The sequence below is a fragment of the Corythoichthys intestinalis genome, chromosome 20, assembly GCF_030265065.1.
Source record: "Corythoichthys intestinalis isolate RoL2023-P3 chromosome 20, ASM3026506v1, whole genome shotgun sequence".
Taxonomy (NCBI): Eukaryota; Metazoa; Chordata; class Actinopteri; order Syngnathiformes; family Syngnathidae; genus Corythoichthys; species Corythoichthys intestinalis.
The window spans coordinates 25261764-25274757 of record NC_080414.1 but is presented as its reverse complement, the minus strand read 5'-3'; the positions used below and the strand labels follow the sequence as shown (position 1 = coordinate 25274757).

Here is a 12994-nt window from a genome sequence, read left to right as displayed (position 1 = left end):
CAGCTTGTAGAGATCGCAAATAACGGCGACCTTAAACATACATTTCAGACAACAACTCTACCAAGGTTCTGGATTAAAGTCATTTCGGAATATCCTGACATCGCTAGGAGAGTACTGAAAACTGTGCAACAATTTCCAACATCCTATCTTTGTGAAGCGGGCTTCTCTCACTCTCCAATCTTGGGACCACCTCAACGAAACAAGCTCAGGCCTCCCACTGATTCAACGGGTGAGTTGTATTTTCCCTGCACTTAACGCGACGGGTCTCAAAACAAATGTTGTTTTATATTTGCTGTATTTTTCTGCCGCACATTGCCGGTGTTCTGACTAATTTGGCATGCGCGTAACGTTAAAAATGATCGTGAATGCAGCGAATCCAAAGTACACACTACAAACTTTCTTTAAAGAAATGAATATTAACGTACGTTTGCCATGCTAGCTGCACATGACAACTGCACACAGCTCTCTCACTTAACTTTGCGTTGTCGTTAAGCATTAATTTACGCCATTTTCGTGTTGCACATGTATGTTTATGATGTAAATAGTTTTTTAGCACCGTTGGATAACATTGAGAGTCCAACTGAATATAAAAGAGGGCTTTATTCACCGCCACAAAAGCTTTGGGAGAAACATTTTATAAGGGTGCAAAATTTGACAGAACACCGGTCCGTGAAAAAAAAGACCCAAATCACACCGGTCCATGTTGCAAAAAAGGTTGGGGACCCCTACATGAGTGGGTCGCTCTAAGTCTGAATACAGCATGCAATGTACCATTTCGGAGCATAGATGTTGACAACGTAGCTATCATGTGACTACACGACACTTCCTCATTTTTCTTCACCGTAAGATGAAATACTAACATTTGACAAGCAGTAAACAAAGAATTAATTACAGTACATAAATGACAAACTACATCCAACAACTGTTCTCCGATGTTAGGAAGAGACAACTTTTGAGTGGGACAGTGCTAGACTTTGTGGCTGAGCAAAGGCAGTAGGAGGGTTTAGGCATATTTCTTCTTTAATTGATTTCGGCCACAACACAGCACCTAGACCGTGCTTATCAAAGTCCTAAATGATATTCGTCGGAATACCGATGCAGGCAAATCATCTGTTCTGTTACTATTGGATCTCAGCGCCGCATTCGACACGGTTGATCACGACATAGTACTCAGCAGATTGGAACAGTGGGTAGGGCTTACTGACACTATTCTTCAGTGGTTCACATCCTATTTACATGACAGGGATTTCTTTGTGTCAATCGGAAACTATCAGTCAGAACGAACCAAATTCACGTGTGTGAGTGAGTCCCTCAAGGGTCAATTCTTGGACCACTCTTATTTAACATCTATATGCTTCCGTTAGCTCAGATAATGGAACAGTATGACATCTCCTATCACACCTATGCAGATGACACACAACTGTACATTTCTGTGTCCCCACATGATTATAGTCCCTTAGTCTCCCTGAGTAAATGCATTCATCAAATCAGTGAATGGATGTGCCAGAATTTTCTCCAGTTAAATGTGGAGAAGACAGAGGTGATCATTTTTGGGCCAAAAAAGGAAAGGTCAAAGATAAGCAGGCAACTTGCAGGCAATGTCACTTACAGCTACAAATCAAGTCAGAAACCTTGGCGTAATTATTGACTCAGACCTAAAATTTGATCGCCATCTAAAGTCCGTCACTAAATCCGCTTATTACCACCTAAAAAATATAACCAGAATTAAGGGGCTTCTGACTCAACAAGACATGGAAAAACTTATGCATGCATACATTTTCAGCAGATTGGACTATTGCAACGGTATATTTACGGGTCTTGATAAAAAATCAGTCAGGAAGCTGCAGCTAGTACAGAATGCTGCAGCCAGAGTCCTCACAAATACAAGGAAGCTGGACCACATTACACCGGTTTTGAAATCGCTACACTGGCTTCCAGTGAGTCAAAGGATAGACTATAAAATACTACTGCTCGTCAACAAAACACTTAATGGCCTTGGACCAAAATACATGCTTGACTTGTTAGATTCCTATGACACATCTAGACCCCTAAGGTCGTCTGGAACGGGTCTTCTGCATATTCCAAGAACAAGAACTAAGCAGGGTGAGGCAGCATTTAGTTATTATGCTCCTCACCTCTGGAACAAGTTACCTGAACGTCTGAAGTATGCTCAAACTGTTAGCTCTTTTAAATCAGGGCTAAAAACGCTTTTGTTTAGCACTGCATATCCATAACTGGCTATATATTTCAATCTACCTGCTTTCTATTCCTCTTGTGCTTATCTCCATTGCTGATTTCAATTATTATCATTAGTAGTAGTTTTTGTTATATTTTAGTTTTATTTTTATTTATTTATTTTTATTCTATTTGTGATTAAATGCGATCTTTTGTCTTGGTTTTTACGTTGTATTGATTTCAATGTGATTTTTATGATCTTCATGTGATGTAAAGCACTTTGAATTGCCTTGTGTTGAATTGTGCTATATAAATAAATTTGCCTTGCCTTGCCTTAATTGTAATATTTTAAACAAACCTTGCCATTGAAAATGTGTCTTTGTTTGGTGTGGTCTCTTACAAATAAATGGGTCATGTCAGTTCAATAAATTAACTTTATTTCTTCAGTGGACTCTGAAAGAAGTATGCAGGCATGGCGTCATGCCTGGGTCACACGCTTTATGTAAAAGTGGCCAAGATGAAAATGTTCCTTGATGTCGGAAAGCCAAGACTACACTGAAATGTGGCGGGACACAGTGTTTTGTCTAACAGCTGCTAAAGTGATACATTGCAGAAAATGTTCTAATGAAGGAACATTAGATGAATGTTTGCATTTTCGTTAAGTCATAGTCACAAAAGGAATTGCAGTGATGCTGTCACGATATAGTAAGAAAGGATACTTTATGAGAGCAATATGATAATTGGGAGGAAGTGGGTGTGCAAATGAGTGTAGGTATTTCATCTTTTTAGAGGAATCTTTAATTTTTTTCCCCAGGAATCCCATCCCCAACCTATTATGTGATTAGTTTCTGGCAACTCTCTCTATGTACATAAACATGATTCGCCTACTTACTCATAGCAAACCATATGCTTCTGTATTTTGTGCTGAATGAGTGAGTTCATGTTCAATATGAGGTCTGAGGATACTCAAAGGACACCTCAAAGCACATGTCCCACAGCCTTTGCGAATTAGTCTTCCAAATGAGTCAAGTGAGATGCTTTTGCCTTGATGAAGGAGCTCAATACTTATGCTCTGCTCTGTGTGAGGGCTTGTTTTTGCCATAAACTTGATTACCATTCATTTCTTTTGGAGTGAGATAAAATCCCTAACCTCTCAACAGAAGCAACTGATGTCCCATCTATTTCAAACCTTTCTCTGGGTAGAAACATCTGAATATTAGATTCAATTTTATGAGATCCACTTTTGAATAAAAAAGTGACAATTAACTAGTTAAAACAAAATTGCATCTCGACTCCAGATGTTAAAAGCAGCTGTTTTCTTATTTCTTCAAAAACACAAAAAGAATGAAGCATTTACTGCATGTTTTTAGGTATTACTTATTAATGGTATTACTGATGTTTATCAGTCTGTCTTTTTATAGGGAGAGTATTGAAGTGGGTGCCACCGTGGCAGATGCGATTATAATTGTTCGTGTCATCTACTTTCTATTCTCTATATACAATTCCATCAATTAGTGCCACGGTTAATATTAGAAACACAATATTGAGAGATTGCGGAAGGGAAGTCTTTAGAGAAGATGGGTTCGGGGGAGCAGAGGCAGGGGTATGAAGGGAAAAAAGTGAAAAAATTATCAAGGGTGTGATTGCAAATACAGATGGTTATGAAGCGGAAGCAGATGGCATGTCAGATTGATTATTGTTGCCAGTGTTGCGTGACAGATACAACGTGGACAGGAAGCTTTCTCCTCATTTAAGATGACACATGGTGATAGAGACATGTCAGCTTGCAGTGTTTATCTCATTGTCCATTTAGGCCCACCCATGTGTGCCCACCCATTCATTTCTGACAAGCAGAGAATGCTTGTGCATACCTATTATCTTCTGTTTGGGATATGCATTAAATGGGTGAAATATTGTGTCAGTGCATGTAATTGTTATCAGGCTTTACAAACAGGGTATTAGTGTGGATCAGACAGAAACTTGTTTGTGCTAAGCAATTTTGACAGTACAGTTAGTCCCCGGGTTATGACGTACTCAACTTACTTGATTTCGACTTTAGGGTGCCGGAGTCTCGTCCTCCATTTTGTCTCTAGGCATTTTTTTTTTTTTTTGTGTGTGTCACGTAACAGTGTAGTGTGTGCTTGAGCTCCGTATTTTTCTGTTGTCATTGTACAATTCTTTGGACTATGTTGTTAATAATTTGTTTGTTGAAGTTAAAATGGTAAGATTTATAAGTTTAATTTCAGTTAGCGCACACTTAGGTGAGGTCGCTGTTTTCTGCTAAGAAAGTAGAGTCCGATGCAGCAAGCAACGTTTTAGCACTAGCAGCCCAACCTTGTCTAAATTGCTGAATTCAATCTGTAAATACGATTCATAAGTCACATTGACTTAACTGTTTTTTCATTATCTGGCCAAAGTGCTCTACGGTGTGTCTGGTTTAAAAGTAGAACTACAGTAAACATCAGTGAAACAAGAACTCTTGTGTCTCCGACTGTGAACAACTTTTTCACCATCCACCAGCATTGATGGTAAGTACAGTGTCTTATTTTGTTATTTTATTAACATGACATCTAATACATGTTTCTGGATAGTTATCTTGAGATTTAGGGGGTATTTCTGTGTACAGTGGTACCTCTACATACAAAGTTAATTTTTCCTGGACCTTGATTGTAAGTCGAAATGGTTGTACGTGGAGGAAGATTTTCCCATAAGAATTCCATTAATTCGTTCCACAGCCCAAAAACCTACACTTATAACCTTAGTAAATACTGCTGGTTCTATTACAGATGGCAAATACACACAGCAAAACAAATTATAAATAAAAATCGGAATAATAATATAATTATAATAATATTTCCTGTAATAATGTAACATCAGATTCTAATGTGGTGCTTTTGTGGCTGTTTTTGTTTTGCATACTGTACCAGATCGCCCCGCTTTGCTGTCGTCACAGTGAAATAGCTGCGTGCGATAGAGATTTTAGTTTCACTGTTGTTTCACTGTTGTTGGGGGACAAAAGGTGTGTTGTGCTGCACAAGTTCAGAAATAAATGCCTAAAAACCTGACGAAGCTGGCAACTTCCTTGCTGATATTACCACAATAATAATTGTCACCTTATAAAGACTGGCAAATGGAGTTCGGAGGAGGACCGTTTAGATAGGAGACATTCTAAGGCTGTATTGTCGAGCCAGTTCACAGACGCGCACATTTACATCTTCATTTCAATGGCAAGCATCCCCTTTTTTCACCATCGCACTAACCTTCTTGGCGCTCATGTTGATTTCTCTCACAAGAAAATCTGCGGTGTGTCCGTCTTACGGGAAAACAAAGAAACTGCGGCGCTGTCGTAAATCGTCGGATTTCGAGCATGTCGTCGGATGTAGAGACAAATGGCGAGTCAAATTTTACGTCGGATGTCGAAAAGATCGTGTGTCGAAGCGATCTTATGTCAAGGTACCACTTTACTTAAAGGGTTAATTCCGACTTGCGCGGAAATTCGGGTTACATCCCAGGAACAAAACTCGTTTGTAACCCAGGGACTACCTGTGATTTTACATTTTTAGCAGCTTTCAGCTTTTTATTCCCCTAAACAAACGGACAAAAAAAATCAAAAAGTCACAAGACAAGTCACAAAAAACAACAACCATGAAACAGAGTTGATGAAGCTAGTTTGAAAGCATTTGCTATCATAATGGGCTTTGTCATGAACAGTTCCCAAGATGTGAGATTCCAAAAGCGGTTATGGCTTGTTTAAACTAGCTAGCACTGAATTTACGTTTAACTTTAAACTGTTAACTGATATTAATAGTCAAATAACACGATATGATCTGTTTTTTTTTTTTCTCTGCAATGATTTACTTTAATTTGCGCATACGCAGTATGTTTGACAGACAATATGGTGTCAGTTCTCATTTGGCTGGAGTCACTTGACAACGGTAACATTGATGAAAAATTTCTATTGCTTATCCTCACAAGGGCTAGCTTGAGACTATCCTAGATGACGTTGGGCAAGAAGAGGTTAACACCTCGGACAGGTCGCAAACAATCATAGCATCGGCCTGCAATTGTATCGATATCTGAGGCTGTGTATCATTGAAGTGGGATATACTGTAACTATTGAAATTTAGCATCCCAAAGTTTGTCTAATAGTCACAAGGCTGCTTAAGTCAAAAAATGTGTTTTATCTTTATCTTGGTCTTTTTTGGCTCTGTAACAATATCACAATATCAATATTTTATCCTACCCCCATGGAGGATATTCTCTTTGGTTTGAACATTTCAATCCAAAAGCATTTCCGCTGACCCGTGTGGGAACAAAAGCAGCTTATGGCTATATCTCAGCCTCCAGGGTGAAATATCAAGAGCCAAATGACATCTGACAATGTTTGATGTAAGCTGTCCTGTACGTGCAGCGTTATGAGGATGCTGTCTACTTTAATATCTATTTGTTCCATGTGAAAAGCAGTACATGAATCAGAGGTTTTAGTTAGTCCCGTATGGAGGAACTTGCTCCTCATTGAGAGGTGCTACTTTCTTATAATTTTTCATGGACTTTTTTCCCCCCATTTCTTACCACTGAGCTACTGTTGTTTGTATAATCTCCCTGCGAGAGATGAGGAAGCAGTTGTTTATAAAATGTTTTTCTAAAAGGTGCACAATGTAAGATTTGCACTTCAATTATTCATGAAATTGCCATACTATTTCAATAAGTAATAAAGGTGAGATTTTCCCATTTTATAAGATGATTTAGGTGTCGCAAATTTTTTCCTGTTTAGCTTTCGTGTTCATCATCAGCCAATCACGAGACCAGTTTCCAGTCTTTGTCCGGGTTGCCACAGCTCTGTATGCCCCGTAAACTAGGGTTGACAGTCTGTTTGACAGTAAATTACAAATCTCAAACAATTCAAGACAACAAGAAAAGCAAAACAAGGATATGCATTCATTTGGCATGGTTGTGCTACATTATTTAGCATGTGGTTCCATTGACCGAGGCAAGAACAAAGTCTGTACGAGTGTATATATTTAGCCGGTAATCGAAATGAAAATAGATGGCACAATTACCTCATCTTTGCGGATGCTGTCAATGCATTACCAAATTACAGTATATACAGTGGGGCAAATAAGTATTTAGTCAACCACCAATTGTGCAAGTTCTCCTACTTGAAAAGATTAGAGTAGCTTGTAATTGTCAACATGGGTAAACCTCAACCATGAGAGACAGAATTCGGGAAAAAAAAAGAAAATCACTTTGTTTGATTTAAAAAAATATATATATTTGCAAATTAGAGTGAAAAATAAGTATTTGGTCACCTACAAACAAGCAAGATTTCTGTCTGTCAAAGAGGTCTAACTTCTTCTAACGAGGTCTAACGAGGCTGCACTTGTTACCTGTATTAATGGCACCTGCTTTAACTCATTATCGGTATAAAAGACACCTGTCCAGAACCTCAGTCAGTCACACTCCAAACTCCACTATGGCCAAGACCAAAGAGCTGTCGAAGGACACCAGAGACAAAATTGTAGACCTGCACCAGGCTGGGAAGACTGAATCTGCAATCGGTAAAAAGCTTGGTGCAAAGAAATCAACTGTGGAAGCAATTATTAGGAAATGGAAGACATACAGTACAAGACCACTGATAATCTCCCTCGATCTGGGGCTCCATGCAAGATCTCACCCAGTGGCGTCAAAATGATAACAAGAATGGTGAGCAACAATCCCAGAACTACACGGGGGTACCTAGTGAATGATCAACAGAGAGCTGGGACCACAGTAACAAAGGCTACCATCAGTAACACAATGCGCTGCCTGGGACCCAAATCTTGCACTGCCAGACGTGTCCCCCTGATGAAGAAAGTACACGTCCAGTCTCGTCTGCGGGTCGCTAGAGAGCATTTGGATGATCCAGAAGAGGACTGGGAGAATATGTTATGGTCAGATGAAACCAAAATAGAACAGGTTCTCGTGTTTGGAGGAGAAAGAATTCTGAACTGCATCGGAAGAACACCATACCCACTTGTGAAGCATGGGGGTGGGAACATCATGCTTTGGGGCTGTTTTTCTTTAAACGGACCAGGACGACTGATCTTTGTAAAGGAAAGAATGAATGGGGCCATGTATCGAGAGATTTTAAGTGAAAATCTCCTTCCATAAGCAAAGGCATTGAAGATGAGACGTGGCTGGTCTTTCACCATGACAATGATCCCAAACACACAGGCAGGGCAACAAAGGAGTGGCTTCGTAAGAAGCATTTCAAGATCCCGGAGTGGCCTAGCCAGTCTCCAGATCTCAACCCCATAGAAAATCTGTGGAGGGAGTTGAAAGTCCGTGTTGCCCAACGACAGCCCCAAAACATCACTGCTCTAGAGGAGATCTGCATGGAAGAATGGGCCAAAATACCAGCAACAGTGTGTGAAAAGCTTGTGAAGTTACAGAAAACGTTTGGCCTCCGTTATTGCCAACAAAGGGTACATAACAAAGTCTTGAGATGAACTTTTGGTATTGACCAAATACTTATTTTCCACCATGATTTGCAAATAAATTCTTTAAAAATCAAACAATGTGATTTTATGTTTTTTTTTTTTTTTTTTTTTTCACATTCTGTCTCTCATGGCTGAGGTTTACCCATGTTGACAATTATAGGCCTCTCCAATATTTTCAAGTGGGAGAACTTGCACAATTAGTGGTTGACTAAATACTTATTTGTCCCACTGTATATTTCTTTGCCAGTGTGCTTATACATTGAGAAAAGTAGCCCTCCCTCACTTCGGTCACGGTGGCATAAACTAAATTGGTTCTCGTGTTACAGCTCTTTTTATACTCATTACTAAATGTTGGCATTTTTTACACTGAAAACATCTCGCATGAAAATTAACATTAAGATGTACCTTCTGCAGAGGACTCGTTGTTTGCCACTATTTTTTCTTGCAGGTTCTCCAGTATGAAGCGGTATTCTGGCAACCCAAAAGGGGAGGGCATTTTGTGCTTGTTTTGATAAATTTGCAGCACCATGTTTTGACATCAATCGTACATTGTGCACCTTTAAATATCACAACTGAAACGATAAGAACACAATTTGGTCCATGTAAAAAAAAAAAACAATTCTTGAATTCCAATTTTACGCTTTTTGTGAAATTTTCCAAATCCGAATGAGCTTTATTTTTTGAAGAATCCTGCATCTGCGTGAGAAGGCCTAAATGCTTCTTGCAGGTACCGTGTCTATTTTTTTTTCGGTCGATATGGAGAATTGTTGCCATCTTGGATGTGACAGATGGCATGCGTGTCATTTGCAAATTTAAGCAGTGGAAAGAAGGCATATGCTTGTGTGCAGTATCCGTGCAGATGATGAGAGTCACCCCTTCCTAATTTGTTGTTTCCTGTCAGCCAGGAAGCTGAGAATTGTTGCCAATATCTTTGGCTGTGTGTTTGTGTAATCTTCTTTTTATTTATTTTTTTATTCATGTTAAACGTAGTGATGCATTATTGAATTGACTTTGAATTGTGCACTCTTCATGGGATGGATTAATATATACATATACATGTGAGTGTGTGTGCAAAGCAAACCAGTGAGACAGTCCATATTCAGTTCTTTTGGAAATAATTTTCAAAATTATGTAATTTTAGCCAAACAGTGTGCAGTTCAACTACTGCTGAACACCTTCAGTGGTCAACAAAAAAGGTGAGAGTTGTTTTCTTAACATCAGTTCATTCCTGTGATGACATGTGCGTACCACCACATGATAAAAAGCTCCAATCCCCATGAGAAACTCACTGGGTGTTTTTTAATTGAGATGACAGTCTTAAAAAAATGTTCTATTTCTGCCAAAGGGGGCACACAATATTAAATGTGATGGTTCACTTATTTTTCCCCCTTCTGTCATTGTTTGCATACTATCCTCATTAAATTTTGAAAAATCTATAAATGTTTGAGTGGTTTTAGTAAAAGCAGACAATTTTTTCGTCTGTGTGATTTTGACAAAGATCAGATCACATTTGATGGTGATTTTATGCAGAAATGTGAGAAATTCCAAAAGGTTCAGATACTTTTTCATACCACTGTATTGTTTAGCAGCTTTCGCAACCTCTTTTTGACTTTGAATGAAGAAGTGCCTATAGGTTTGATGTCACTTCTTTTACTTTGCTTCTTTTATTTACCCGAATGAATGCTACATTTGTGTCTCCTCCCTCATCGCATTCAATCTCAGAGCAGTTAAATCAAACTACTCAGTGCTCCAGATTAACATGTTTTTACTAAGGAGCACAGTGGCCCCTAACGTAAAATTTCAGGGGCGCAGGCAGAAGATTCAAGGGTGCACACTGTAAAGTGACATGCAAAGTTTTTTTCTAATTTTCATAGTTTCGTAAATACTTTCATAATAAATGCATAAAACTGCAAACTTATGAATCTATATTTTATTCCCTATCAGTTTTGACATTGACTAGTGTAATGCTTAGAAATTAGGTTAACATGGAAATTTATTGATCGACAAATCACATGTGAGGACACGAGCCATACTTTGTCAACATGGAGGAACTTTCATTTTAGCAGTGTGCGACCAGCACTTACTTTGTTACCTATCGGTATGATTTCCGGTTCAAAAATAAAAAAGCAGCATTATGGGAAGTTTTTGGCGCACAGAAATTCTTAAATGGCCTCCATATTAATTGCTAATCAGAGATGAGCGATGATGCACAGGTAGAGGGCGGTGCTTGTCGCTTGCCGCTGCAGTCGCATCACACCCCGTGCATTGGCTTTCGCTTCCCCTGTGTCAGGCCCCTGAGTTGAACTTATTTACCCTTTCAGCCTCCTTTGAAACCGTGCCGGCGGGTTTGTTGGAGAAGAAAGTAGTCACTTATTGTTCGCAATGAGTTGCTGTTAAGTTTTCATGTTACCCCAATTATAACCCGCTCCACACATCGCCCTTCTACACGTTCTTTTTCTTCTTCTGTTGTATTTTCCCTTGGCAAACCAGCTCGTTACATTACAGCCAGCTAGTGAATTTAACCGTGAAGGTGTATGTCGGCAAAAAAAAAACAAAAAAAAAAACAATGTTACTGGTCGCCAGTGTTGTTAATCTTACTTTAAAAAAGTAATTAATTACAGTCACAAATTACTTCTCCCAAAAAGTAATTGCGTTAGTAACTCAGTTACCTGAATGTAAGCGTAATTAGTTACTTCGCAAAGTAACTGGTGATAATTTTCATGTTTTTTTTTTTCCTAAAAAAAAAAAGCACACAATGTAAAGTTTAAAGGGTTTTTTGGACAATTGGCCCTTGCCCAATTCTTTACCCTAAACTTAACTAGACACAGGGATATTGCGATAACTAGATAGTAACCTTTGCTATTTGTAGAAGTCATAGAACGTTGTGAATCAACCGTTAAATTTGTTAAAATTGCTCCCGTTATTGCATTAGTTTTAAAACTGTTTCATCATTTAAAGATAGATTTTGAAGTTTTGCCGATTTAGGAACATTTTAGATAAAAAGTTAATTAGGTTCGCTAGGAAGGTTCTCTCCAACAGAGCCTCCCTGAGAAGTCTACTGCTTTAAGATTTCGGCTGTTTACTAACGCATCACGTTCTTTATTATACTTGTTCCTAATGCCACCGTGTCTGTCATTTGCATCTAGTTCTGTATATATGTGATTACCGGAGCATCATGTGGGCGTAATTTGTAGGCTATCGGCTACAGTAAGGTATTATTGGAGCCACCTAGCATAGAAGCATCGCATTTGCAACGGCGTCACTAGGGATGGGAATTGATAGGATTTTTACGATTCCGATTCCATTATCGATATTGCTTAACGATTCGATTCTTTATCGATTCTCTTATCGATTCTAATTTGGGGGGAAAGAAGAACAAACGTTTTGATTGGCATTGAGTTTGTTTAATCAGAAATCACAACCTTACAAACTCACAACGAGATCAAAAGAGGCCCAAAGCCTCAATGTTAACTGTGGCAATAAGTGGCAAATACACAAGAATGTGTAACATTTTACTAAAACATTTGTCTAATAGAAATAAAAAATATTGGTATATATTGGCAGATAGGTTGTTGTTCTGCCTTTGGCAATATGTGTTAAAGCAGGGGTCCCCAATTTTTTTCCTGTGAGGGCCACATAACTTTTCCCTTCTCTGATGAGGGGCCGGGGTCAGTTTGTAACAGAAAAAGTGTGACGATTGCAGAAGTGCATAAATGTAAAAAATTATTGTTTTTGAGAAAGCCACTATCAAATAACCCTTTCTGGATTCTTCACGGAATGAAAGTAAATAAAATAAAAATAATAATATTATAATAATAATAATAATTAATAATAAAAACACTATTAATTAAATAGATAATAACCAAATAACCCTCTCTGAATTCTTCATGGAAAAGGCCAGGAAATAAATAACACGACTGAGGAAAAAAAAAAAAAAATCAAAATGGCCGGACCAAATGTGGAGGCGGGCCGTATTTGGGCCGCGGGCCGCAGTTTGGGGACTACTGGGTTAACGTGTATTATTTACCATTACATGGAAATGCATGCCTTTTAGTTTTTGTGGCGCTTACATGCTCAAGTGGGGGCGCCCTTGCACTTCCTCACGCGAAGAAGAACGCGCTCACGTGAAGAAGAGCGCGCTTACACCCGAAGAAGAAATGCCGCATCCAAGCGAGTGAGCGAGTTAGTGAGAGAGGGAAACACTTCTATGAGCCTTCGTTCTTTGTTAATGTTAATATCTACAGAGGCAACGCCTGTATATCATCTTTTGTGTTGTTGTTGTTGTGTTTCCACTCGCGATCGGACACTTAAATCCAGTTGTGTAGTGGTTTGAACGATGT

The 12994-nt window shown here is 38.8% G+C and overlaps 1 protein-coding gene across 2 annotated transcripts in view; it reads left to right on the top strand.

Annotated features, from left to right (window-relative positions):
- LOC130908721 (protein FAM200A-like) overlaps positions 1 to 12994 on the top strand; it is a 143138-nt gene that overhangs the window by 86375 nt on the left and 43769 nt on the right. For both annotated transcript variants that reach the window (XR_009061639.1, XM_057824462.1), the window contains exon 3: positions 49 to 229. Coding sequence is in view for 1 of the 2 variants with exons in the window: in XM_057824462.1 (XP_057680445.1) it covers positions 49 to 229 (181 nt within the window). In the remaining variant the exon portion in view is untranslated. The remainder of the gene's footprint in view (positions 1 to 48; positions 230 to 12994) is intronic.